The sequence below is a fragment of the Oncorhynchus masou genome, chromosome 18 (assembly GCF_036934945.1).
Source record: "Oncorhynchus masou masou isolate Uvic2021 chromosome 18, UVic_Omas_1.1, whole genome shotgun sequence".
NCBI lineage: Eukaryota > Metazoa > Chordata > Actinopteri > Salmoniformes > Salmonidae > Oncorhynchus > Oncorhynchus masou.
Genome location: NC_088229.1, coordinates 41,246,392 through 41,259,102, shown reverse-complemented (window position 1 = coordinate 41,259,102; position 12,711 = coordinate 41,246,392). Strand labels below are relative to the sequence as shown.

General features: G+C 41.4%; 1 protein-coding gene across 1 annotated transcript in view; it reads right to left on the bottom strand.

The window, feature by feature from the left end:
- Positions 1-1,504: 1,504 nt before the first annotated feature.
- LOC135504618 (acid-sensing ion channel 1-like) overlaps positions 1,505-12,711 on the bottom strand; it is an 81,006-nt gene continuing 69,799 nt past the window's right edge. Inside the window, exons 3-11 of the mRNA XM_064923344.1 lie at positions 7,172-7,322; positions 6,757-6,884; positions 6,373-6,523; positions 6,222-6,278; positions 5,966-6,119; positions 5,653-5,744; positions 5,451-5,530; positions 5,099-5,197; positions 1,505-2,843 (exon numbers count right to left, since the gene is read on the bottom strand). Of these exons, the coding sequence (XP_064779416.1) occupies positions 2,748-2,843; positions 5,099-5,197; positions 5,451-5,530; positions 5,653-5,744; positions 5,966-6,119; positions 6,222-6,278; positions 6,373-6,523; positions 6,757-6,884; positions 7,172-7,322 (1,008 nt within the window). The 3' untranslated portion in view covers positions 1,505-2,747. The remainder of the gene's footprint in view (positions 2,844-5,098; positions 5,198-5,450; positions 5,531-5,652; positions 5,745-5,965; positions 6,120-6,221; positions 6,279-6,372; positions 6,524-6,756; positions 6,885-7,171; positions 7,323-12,711) is intronic.

The window sequence follows — 12,711 nt, the reverse complement described above, 5'->3', positions numbered from 1 at the left end:
TCCCTCAGGCAATGATGCATCTCTCCTTCAATTACATTTTTACTACCCTGCCCGTTTGTCTTTTAGCCATCTTTAACTATCCTCCCAATACTGTGACTAATCTCAATGGGTTTAGTGTGTCTCATGCAGAAGTTGTGCATGCAACATTAATCTCCTCTGCTGTCCTCAGATGGGTATTGTGCATTGTCTCAATTGTACATTTCACAGACCATCATCTCGTAATCAACACTAACTGGCAGAAGGAAGGAGTCTTGTGTTGGACACCATTGAAGTGTTGTAACAAAATGAGACCTTCTTGGGGGGAGGAACTGGTCACAAGGAAACACAGACATTCCAATAGAATAATATATTCAGCAGTTTAGATTTGACAATATGGTCAAATAGAGGAAGTTTTCAGTTGTTTTTTTACACAGAAAGTGCCTATTCAGACATGGTTTACATAGACCCTGGTTGAAAACTTCCTTTACCTTTACCCCATGTTGTGAACAAATATTTTTGTATGGTAATTCCTTTTAAGATTAAGTTCTGGGAAGTATTGTACGTGCTTTTTCTGTTTCTTTGTAGTACAGGAAAGGTATAGCTGGTATGGATATGAAGCAGTTTGGGCCATCGTAAAAAATAATAAAGACTGTCTTCAGATCTTGCCAAAAATGCAGCCAGATTCCGCTGAATTGAAATGTCATTATACTTTATTGTTGCTTTTGAGATAAATAAAACATTTGAAAACATGTAAACTGGTAGGCATAGTATTAATAGAAAAACAAAGGTAAGATCACATACACATACTGTAGCTACATTAATTACATCAACAACAATAGGCAAGACTGTAATCACGATCAGAACATTATCCATATTCCTTACTTGCAGCATTTTATTTACATTCAATTTACATGTTGATGATACTGTTGTGCTTGAGAATAACACTACACAGTTACACACTATCATATAACTCCCATTTTCCTATGAGAAAGACATCTAGCATGGTTATATGAGTGATAAGAGATTGGCTTCCTCATTCGTAGGTGTTCCTAACTACCTCCAATGGTTCATAATAAAATATATTGTAGTAACAGTGGTCCAATTGTTTAACATTGGGGAATCAGGCAATATTACCATTGTCAAAGTGGTGGTTTGACATCTGTCACCATAGTCACCATCTAGTCTATTCATTTAGCTCTAAAACTATTAACAAGGAAAGCACCATTTGGACTTTTATTTCTTAGAAAATGGTGAACAATCTTTTCAATTTAAAAATGTATTGGTTTTTACACTATAATACATTATGAAAATGCAACTTCATTGAATTGTGTCAACTTGACCAATTAGACAGAGGGAGTAAATTAGAAAACGGGCCAATTTCATGACTGTTATTCATCAACTTGAGAAAGTGTATTACTTTTGAAGTATCACACACACGTACATTCAAAACACAAATAGACACACTCAAAAAAGCATGCACCCCCCCCCCCCCCACCCACACACACACACCCACACATAAACAGACAACAGATGTAACATGGACAAACATGCCAATATACTGCTTACAGATAACACACAGTTTATGATGACATACATGCAACCCAGTGGTGAGCCCTGAAGTTCTCATCACACATTCAACCAATATCTACAAGTTGATCAGAGGACATTTCCCACTATCACACAACCAAAGCCAAAATCCCTTAGTCCTGGTTTCTATATCTACATGTAGCCCAAGTAAAATGACATTCTCAGAAGACAATACAAGAACAATTGTATTTTGTACTGAACAAAACTATAACGCAACATGTAAAGTGTTGGTCCCATGTTTCATGAGCTGAAATAAAAAATCCCAGAAATGTTCCATATGCAGAAAAATGTTGTGCACAATTTGTTTACATTCTTTTTAGTGAGCATTTCTTATTTGCCAATATAATCCATCCGCCTGACCGGTGTGGCATATCAAGAAGCAGATTAAACAAGCATGATCATTACAGAGGTGCACCTTGTGCTGCAGACGATAAAAGGCCACTAAAATATGCAGTCTTTCACAGAACACAATGCCACAGACGTCTCAAGTTTTGAGGGAGCATGCAATTGTCATGCTGAGTGCAGGAAAGTCCCCAGAGCTGTTGCCAGAGAATTGAATGTTCATTTCTCAACCATAAGCTGCCTCCAACATTGTTTTAGAGAATTTGGCAGTACGACCAACCGGCTTCACAACCACAGACAACGTGCAACCACACCAGGACCTCCACATCCGGCTTCTTCACCTGCAGGATGATCTGACACCAGTCACCCAGACAGCTGATGAAGCTGAGGAGTATTTCGGTATTCTGATTGGCTGGGTCTGGCTCCCAAGTGGGTGGCCTATGCCCTCCCAGGCCCACCCATGGCTGCTACCCTGCCCAGTCATGTAAAATTCGTAGATTAGGGCCTAATGAATTTATTTCAATTGACTGATTTCCTTATATGAACTGTAACTCATTAAAATTGTTGAAATTGTTACATGTTTAGACTAAATATTTGCTCAGTATACATGGGATGAAATAGCAAGTTTCAATGACGTTGTGGGCTGCAGTAATTATCATCAAGCAAGCTATACGTGGCTATCACTAATCTTGCACCAGTGGAGATCTAAGTGCTATTGAAGTGTTACACATTACCCATCATCAAGATTCTGTACAAATAAGCCTTATACTCTGACATCTGTCTACTTCTGAATGAAGCTGAAATGATCCACTTCCTTACTACCTTGTGTTCTAATTGGCTCAGCAGGTGAAGTCCTCTGAGTTGCTCCGCTCTGTGTGATAAGGTAGCATATTGGCAGAGTATGGAGGTGGTGGATGGGAATTGTCACGGAGAGACTGGGGTGGATAATGTGAAATGGATAGTTGGTGACAAAAAAAGAGTGGGAGTATGAGCCAATAACAAACAAAAAAAGACAAGTTAAACTTAAAGGGTAGGAAGCATGAGTTCTTACTCACCAATGTAACAACACATTGTGATCAAAGACTTATTGTAAACTGGGTGGTTCAAGCCCTGAATGCTGATTGTCTGATAGCTGTGGTATATCAGACCGTATACCACAGGTATGACAAAACATTTATTTTTACTGCTCTAATTATGTAGGTAACCCGTTTATAATAGCAATTAGGCACCTCGGTGGTTGTGATATATGGCCAATATACCACGGCTAATGGCTGTGTCCAGGCAATCCGCGTTGCCTCGTGGTTAAGAACAGCCCTTAGCCGTGGTATATTGGCCATATACCACACCTCCTCGGGCCTTATTGCTTAAGTAACTTAAGTTGTAATCACGATCTGGTTACCTATAAGTACAATCATAGTTATATATTTGGGTTATTACATGTTTATAAACTTATTTACGGATATTTTCTAAACTACCCACAATGCACTATTTCTCACTGTAATATGGATAATCTATTCTGTGCTACTGAGTTTGTATGCTAGCTCAGTAGCTAGCTCAAGCTGGCTATCGTTAGCCATTAGCCATGCTAGCATGTAATTACATTCCAGACCAAGTGTTGATGGTGGTGAGCTACAATCCACCAATCAGAAGGAAGTGTGATGTAAACAATGAACAGATGGGGCACGTGCGGCCATGCTGCATCATGATGCTCTCCATGGTCTTTGTGATTGTGTTATGGTGCCTTCTTGCTGTGGGCTCAAAAAGAAAGAGAAAATCATACCTGCTTGCTCTAATTGTGTAGTACCGCATTTGTTCTCCTTTTTGTTTTGTCAACTTTTCAGCATGTTCTCTGGCTACAGGAATTTTGTAACTTTTTCCACCTTGGCTTTGTGCTAGCCCACTAGCTGACTGACATCTGTAATCTATCTATTTTGGATTTTTCTCACTATATAGCAATTGGATTCTTCTGACTCTTCCTCCCTGGTGAAGCGCCCGGCTCCCCCTTGCATTGATAGCTAACTCCGCCTGTACTCTTTTAAAAGTGTTACTATCGGATGGGCCCCAGCCATGAATCTGTAAGTCTCTACTATTTCTTTCCTTTTGATCTGCGGTTATAGTGGTGATGTGTTTTTGGTGGTTGGCTAGGCTGGCTGGGCTAATAGCTAGTGTGCTAAATAGCTATCGTTACCTGGCTGGCTAAGATAACTTCATACTGTATAGCTACCATTATTTTGATAACTGGTTAGGTGGCTTTGTGTATTTTCAAAACGTTGGTTTACTTTATTGTAGCAGTAAGCTAGGTGTTGATAGCAACTGTCTGACTCATTCTGTGCTAACATGACGTTAGCAGGCTGGTAGGGCTAACATTAGCAGGCTAGTAGTGATACCATGTATAGGCTAGTTGGCTAGCAACCTTACAATTTGATTTGTAACAATAATTTCATAAAGTATTTGTTTGTAAGTTGGCCGAAAATGTCATTGAAACCACTAGTCATGAGTGCATTTGGACTTTTGATACATATTTTAAGGGAAATCCATGTGGTTGTGTTTATGCTACCTACTCTGTAAACTCATGAAAGACACCCAGTGAGAAAAGCAGAGTTAAGGGACAACATAGTCATGCATTTAACATTTAAAAGTGTATCCTTTTGTAGATATGCTTTAAACGTTTTTAGAAAGCACCCTTTTAAATTAGACACTAAGATTTTAAGATTGCGATTTTTCAAAAAATATAGATGAGACAACTTGATGGAAATTGATGGGGTGAGGACATGTTTCTCAAGCTGATACACAACACCACAAACTCCATTGATATCCATTTGAACTATACTGTTGCTCAGAAAAAAATATCAACTTCAGTTTTGGGGATAATACTTTTCTATATTTGGATCTTTGATTTGGTATTCCATTGCTCTGTTGCAAAGCAATTTACATTAGCCAATGAAATCTAAGGGATGCATGTGGATCATTGGATTGGTTGTCTTGTATCCTGCTGTGTGCAAGGTAAAACTAGGAATATCCCCACACACACATTCATGAACCTCACCAGGTACGTTCATTTAGAACACATTTTCTTTTACAAAAACAACCTGGCTTCATGCATATGAAATTCTTAATTGAGATGTTTAGACATGAAGCAATATGGCTGCCTTCTTCCGAGAGCTGCAAATGCTTAGTGAAAGTTACTGACGTGACATTTCACATCGTCCAGGCTCAGAACAGCTCCCTGGTCGTTGTTGCTGTGTTTGTGTTTCTTCTCTGAGCTTCGACAGAGCTTGTACTTTATCACCTGTAAGGAAACATAGATACCCCTTGCAAAGGTCAGTGATGCTCTCGATCTGAGACAAAGGCTGGTAAGTGAAAAGGTGGACATTTCTGGAGTCATTCCTGTTTGCTACACATAACTCTCTTTGAGAGTTATGTGTAGCAAGCATAAATGTTTCATTCTGCTTTTCTAAGAGCTTAAAATAATGAGTCAGGCAGAAAGCATGACGGAAAAGTTCTGTCACTGTAGAGAGTACTAGAACAAATTAAAAGATTACCTCATAGATGTAGTCAAACAGCTCCAGAATAGTAAGGAGACTGGCTCCAATGAAAAGACCCATCTGACCACCAATATCACCTGGGAGGAACAGAGAAGGACAAGATGATCAAAGATAATAAACTTCTCCAAAAGATACACATTTCCAACAAAGTGTCCTTTAAAAGAGAATCCCTGTTTTTTGCTCATCATCATTGAAATACCTAAAAGTCCTGCTACTTCATAGGCTTTCTTCTGTTCGATCATCTCATAGTTTAGAGCCTCAAAGAAGATGTCCAGAACCAGGATATTGTCACTGTTACAGGAAGAGACCATATTCAAGATCTAAACAGCAAACAGTTCACATATAAAGGTTCTGATAGAGATAATCATTATTTCGTTGCTGCGTATTGGAAATGGAACTGGAGGGTAAAAGATGCAAGGGCCAAAGCCCGAAGCGAATGCATTTTCCATTTCTTCCTGGTACTCCATAATCACTGTAAAGAAAATATCTGGTGTTTGGAACACAATACTCACGCTATGTATTGCTCTGACTTGTTGTATTTCTTGGCCAGATACTTGGCAGAGGCCTTGCTGGGGATCTTGACGAAGGACAGCTCTTTGCTGTATCTGGTCATGTTGCACGGTGTCTCACACACACAAAAATCGTTGTCTCTCTCCACCAGGAAGTCTGGGGGGCCATAAAGAAAGGCAGCAGCATTGTGATAGTGATATAGGGACCAAAATAGAGTTGCTATGGTCTTAGAAACAACAGTCGGGATCTATTCCTTACCAAGAGCTGGATCAGCACACTCTTTGTACAGCTCAGGGGTGCAGTATGGGGCATCTCCTGCACACAGAGAGATAATCAATCAATATAAGTTGAACTTGAAAATGTAAAAAGTCCAGACTAGGTAAATGGCTGGATGCGAGGGTTCACCTACCAGGCATATGTACCATGCGACAGTTACAGTTCTCTACCAGGTAGCGCGTCTCACAGTCGATACGGCAGGCGGTGATGCTGTAGGACTCAAAGAATTCTGAGTCTATCCGTGTCACCTTACAGTCCCCCCAGGGTGGGGGCAAATATATCAGCTAGAACACAAACACACGCGCGCGCGCTCACACACACACACACACACACACACACACACACACACACACACACACACACACACACACACACACACACACACCACATAAGCTACAACTACAATTGCATAGGTGTTCAGCACCACAACAGTTACACAGGTGGTGCTGACGGCATATTGTAAAATTATGACTTCTTTGTTGAAATAAAGTTTTACAAATAAGGGTAACGTCCCTACCCGTTGTTCCTGGCAGGAAACAAAGGTCTGGAACCCAGGTGCCACCCCGAAGCCCAGCTGGTCGATGAAGGAAGGCTCCTCCTGACTGTGGATCTGAACTTTGATCCCAGCCTCAAACGTGGTCTCATCTGTGGGGAAGGGAACAGGGGCAGGGGTCACTGCACCATCCATGCATGTTTTATTTAACTAATGAACCCACTGGCTCCAGCGAGCAGCTAGAGTAGTCTGTTTGATAGAGCAACACACGTGTGCTGCGTAATGAACTGGAATTACCCCCCCCCCCCCACACACACACACACACACACACACACACACACACACACACACACACACACACACACACACACACACACACACACACACACACACACACACACACACACACACACACACACACACACACTTTTGTCCTCACCCGTCTCTCCCCACACTGGGATGTACTCATCCTGCTGAATGTCCAGCATGAGCTCCAGCCCGTTACCCATCCCTCCCTTGGTAGTTATGAGAGGGGTGCGGCCCTCACCCCCCGCGTTGAACGTGTAACACTTCCCATAGCGAGTGAACACCTGAGGAGAAAGATGAAAAAACTGAAATATGAATGAGATAGCAAGACCAGATGTCCATCACAATAGCAGAGCCATAGTAGATGTAACTTGCCACTGGGGGTCAGTGTTAATCTACTTTAGATACCACAGTGCCAAGAGTGATGAGGGTATTCCTTTGGGTTTGGGGCTGATGGAGACTAAAGGGCCAGGGATTTAACATTCCCTCACAACCTCTGTGCTATAGCAGCTATAATAGGATGCTGTTGATACTATTTCTGAATATTTAAAACCTTTTCTGTCACCTGAAGTAGTTATTTTAGGAGATTTTAACCTGGATCGATTTACCCTGGGCTCTGATCATTTGAAGAATATTTGTCTCGACTTTAAACTGACTCAACTAATCTCCAAACCTACACGGATTCATATAAGAAACCGAGCAAACTCCTCGCCGATTTACCTAATTTTGACAAATAGCGCTCACAAGCACTTGTTGACTGGTGTCTTTGATAAGGACATCAGTGATCACTGTCCCTTTGCATGGACTGGAGATAAAAACAGAAAAACATTATGAAGATACGTGTTTTTTGAAAATTCCCCCCAGGTGTTTTGTTCATCATATGTATAGCTCTATCAGCTGCATGTCTGACCCTGAATTGGCTCTGGAACTTTTCTCATATATTTGTATATCTCTGGCAGGCAAACACGCCCCCTTTGAACGCCTTAGAGTTAGAAATAGAACAAATGCTTGGTTCTCTATAGAACCTTCAGATCTCGTTATGACGAGGAATCAGGCCTGGGCCAAGCCTAGAAGAACTGACTTGGCAGCTGATTGTGCATTGTTTCAGGCAATTGAGAAGTAGATGTACTTCCTCAATTAAGAAAGCGTAATCAAGCTACTTTCTGAGTTCTAACTCAGACTCTGCTGGTGATCTGTCTACATTTCGGAAAACAGTTCATGCACTGAAGCTTGGAAATTCCTCTCCTTCCCTGCCTCAGCATGTTGTACCAGACTCTGGCATCATGCCCGAGAAACATCTGATAAAATCCTGATTTAAAAGCATCACTTATCTCTGAAGGATTTTATTTTTACATTTAAAAAAATGTAAAAAAATTAAATGGTGGTTTAATGGGGCGGCAGCCTAGTGGTTAGAGTGTTGAGCCAGTAACCGAAAGGTTGCTGGATTGAATCCCCGAGCTGACAAGGTAAAAATCTGTCATTCTGCCCCTGAACTAGGCAGCTAACCCACTATTCCTCGGTAGGCCAACATTGTAAATAAGAATTGTTCTTAACTGACTTGCCTAGTTAAATAAAAAAAATATATTGACCCTGGTCAGTCAGTCAACTGCTCTTCCCTTGCAGCCTCCAGTTGGCTCGATGGAAGATCAGTGAATCTGTAACGGCTGTCGTGGTTTGAAGGTGAGGAAGAAGGTGAGGACCAAGGTGCAGCGTGGTACATGTTCATCCTTTATTATGAATTGAACACTGAATGGAAAAAGCAACAAAAGAGAATGACCAAAACCAAAACAGTTCTGTCTGGTACAGAATACAAAAACAGAAAACAACTACCCACAAACACAGGTGGGAACAGGCTACCTAAGTTTGGTTCTCAATCAGAGAAAACGATTGACAGCTGCCTCTGATTGGGAACCATACCAGGCCAAACACATAGAAATACAACACACAGAACAAAACATAGAATGCCCACCCCAACTCACACCCTGACCAAACCAAAATAGAGACCTAAAAAAGGAACTAAGGTCAGGACGTGACAGAATCTTTGTTTTCATTTCAACAACTTCCTACTCGTGATTATCTCTGGTGCTAATCCCAGGGTTTAGAGCATTGGACGAGTAACCGAAAGGTTGCAAGTTCAAATCCCCGAGCTGACAAGGTACAAAATCTGTCGTTCTGCCCCTGAACAAGGCAGTTAACCCACTGTTCCTAGGCCATCATTGAAAATAAGAATTTGTTCTTAACTGACTTGCCTAGTAAAATTAAGGTAAAAAAAAAAGGGTTTGGAAGGCGGACCATGTGCTCCCGCTCCACAAAGGTGGTGATCCTTCCGACCTAAATAATTATCGTCCTATCTCAAAATTGTCTTGCCAGGCAAAACTGTTCAGTCCATTAATCAACTTTTAGCTTAGATCCTTCCTAGCAATGTCTTCAAAGTGTTCACCAGTCTGGTTTCAGGCAGGGTCATATCATCATCTCTGCTGCGCCCTTGGTGTTAAATGATGTGTTAAAGGTCATGGATAAGAGAAAACACTATGAACCACGTGCCATTGTTTTGAAATTACTTGATAGAAGGGACACAATGTGTTTTTTCTGATGGTGTTAAGTCAGTTTTCTTTGATATTATGAAATGTGTCCCACAGGGATCAATTTTAGGTATTGTACTTAATACTGTCTATATAAACAATGTTGGTCTAGTTGCAATTATTTTTAACATACACCTGTATGCAGATGACAATGTTGTGTATGCAATTGGCCCCACGGTTGACCAGGTTCTGTTCAGAGCTTCAATCTGCCTTCCTTCCTATGCAGAAAGCCTTTGTTGAACTGAAATTGGTACTTAATGCAGGTCAAACCAAGTATATATTCTCCAAATCATGTAAAAATGTATGATGTATAATTTATGCATATGTACACTGAGCAAAATATAGACACAACATGCAACATGCTCTTATACAGTTCATATAAGGAAATCAGTCAATTGAAATAAATTCATTAGGCCCTAATCTATGGATTTCACATGACTGGGAATACAGATATGCATCTGTTGGTCCCATATACCTAAAAAACAAGTATGGGTGTGGATCAGAAAACCAGTCAGTATCTGGTGCGACCACCATTTGCCTCATGCAGAACGTGCAGACACATCTCCTTAGCATAGAGTTGGTCAGGCTATTGACTGTGGCCTGTTGAATGCTGTCCCACTTCTCTTCAATAGCTGTGCGAAGTTGATGGATATTGGCGGGAACTGGAACACGCTGTCGTACAGGTCGATCCAGAGCATCCCACACATGCTCAATGCGTGACATGTCTGGTGAGTATGCAGGCCATGGAAGAATTGGGACATTTTCAGCTTCCAGGAATTGTGTACAGATCCTTGCGACATGGGGCTGTGCAATATCATTATTACGGTGTCTCGGTGCAATCAAATTGCCATCGATAAAATGCAAATGTGTTCATTGTTTGTAGCTCATGCCTGCCCATACCAAAACCCCACCGCCATTATGGGGCAATCTGTTCACAATGTTGACATCAGCAAACTGCTTGCCCACACGACGCCATACACACTGTCATCTGCCCGGTACAGTTGAAACCGGGATTCATCCGTGAAGAGCACACTTTTCCAGGGTGTCAGTGGCCATCGAAGGTGAGCATTTGTCCACTGCAGCAAGGTCAAGACTCTGGTGGGGATGACAAGCAAGCAGATTAGCTTCCCTGAGATGGTTTCTGACAGTTTGTGCAGAAATGCTTTGGTTGTGCAAACCCACAGTTTCATCAGCTGTCTGGTTGGCTTGTCTCAGACCATTCCACAGGTGAAGAAGCCAGATGTGGAGGTCCTGGGCGGGCGTGGTTACACGTGGTCTGCGGTTATAAGGCCAGTTGGACGTACTGCCAAATTCTCTAAAACAACATTGGAGGCGGCTTAATGGTAGAGAAATTATAATAAAATTCTGTGGCAAGAGCTCTGTTGAACATTCCTGCAGTCAGCATGCCAATTGCACACCCCCTCAAAACTTGAGACATCTGTGGCATTGTGTTGTGTGACAAAACAGCACATTTTAATGGCCTTTTACTGTCCCAATGTAACGGCCATTGTTGGTGGAAGAAGGTGAGGACCAATGTGCAGTGTGGTAAATGTCCATCTTTTTAATAAAGTAAATGAACACTGAACAAAGTGAATGAACGAACGAACGAACGAGTTCTGTCGGGTGCAGATACAAACATGCAACAGAAATCAATCACCCACAACTCAAGGATGAAAACAGGCTACCTAAGTATGGTTCTCAATCAGGGACAACGATTGACAGCTGCCTCTGATTGAGAACCATACCAGGCCAAACACAGAAATCCCAAATCATAGAAAAAAAGAACAGACTGCATGTTGTTTAATAATATGCTTGATATGCCACCCTTGTCAGGTGGATGGATTATCTTGACAAAGGGAAATGCTTCCTAACAGGGATGTAGACAAGTTTGTGCACAACATTTGATAGAGATAATATTTTTGTGCGTATGGACAATTCCTGGGATCTTTCATTTCAGCTCATGAAACACAGGACCAACACTTTACATGTTGCGTTTATTTTTTGTTCAGTGTACATTGGATGGTGCTTTTATTGATCGTGTCCCCGCTTATAAATATCTGGGTATCTGCATTGAAAAAAGCCACCACTGCATTCTGTATCAGAAAGTAGGCTGACCTTCTTTGATGTCTGGTAGATCGATGCACTGAACGCTTTTTGCTTCTAAAACATTCCTTTAAAAACGCTGTACCTTACTTCATTGTTTACTTACAGACATAATAAAAACAATGTGCAAGATATCAGACCTGGTCTCAAGGTTGGCTAACTCTGGATATCCCTTCGATCTCCACCGAGTTAGGTTAATCTGCTTTTTACTGAATAGTGTGTTTGTTTTCTATGATTTGTGTTTTGGTTGTTGTGTATTGATGTGAATATTGGTGTGTATATTGATATGTACACTGAGTATACCAAACATTAGGAACAACTTCCTAATATTGACTTGTATTGTCTTGCCCCTTCACCCTCGGAATGGCACACATACACAATCCATATCTCAAGGCTTAAACAATCTTTCTTTAACCTGTCCCTTCATCTTCCTCCACACTGATTGAGGGATCATAGCTTTCATCTGGAGTCACCTGGTCAGTCTGTCATGGAAAGAGTGCAATGTTTTGTGTACTGTTTTGTATGTTGATGTGTGTAGTGTGTATTTATGTGTATACAGGGCTCATCTGTGAAAGAGACCTTAGTCTCAGCATGACTCCCTGTTAAAATAAAGGTTAAATAAAAAATAAAAATAGACCTGCTGTTACCATGGAGACCAAACATGCCTGCGAAGAAGCTGCCTTCTGGTCCAGGGAACAGACAACACTCAGAAAGTATCACAGAGAATGGTATGGTTGCTGTATGAACTCATCAGCTGTTATGATGGCTTAAGAAAGAAGCTGTCGCAGCATGTCAGAAGTCATGCTAGGGCCCCCGGATGGGGGACTGAAGCAATGCTATGAGAAGCTCAATGAGTAAAGAATGAGCACACACATCTGCCGATGCAGGGCACAGGAAGGGCAGTAAGGGAACGCATGGAAATATGTTCATGTCGCCTGTAAGTTATAAGTCATTTGTCTTTCTGACACTGTCTTTAAATAACTAACTA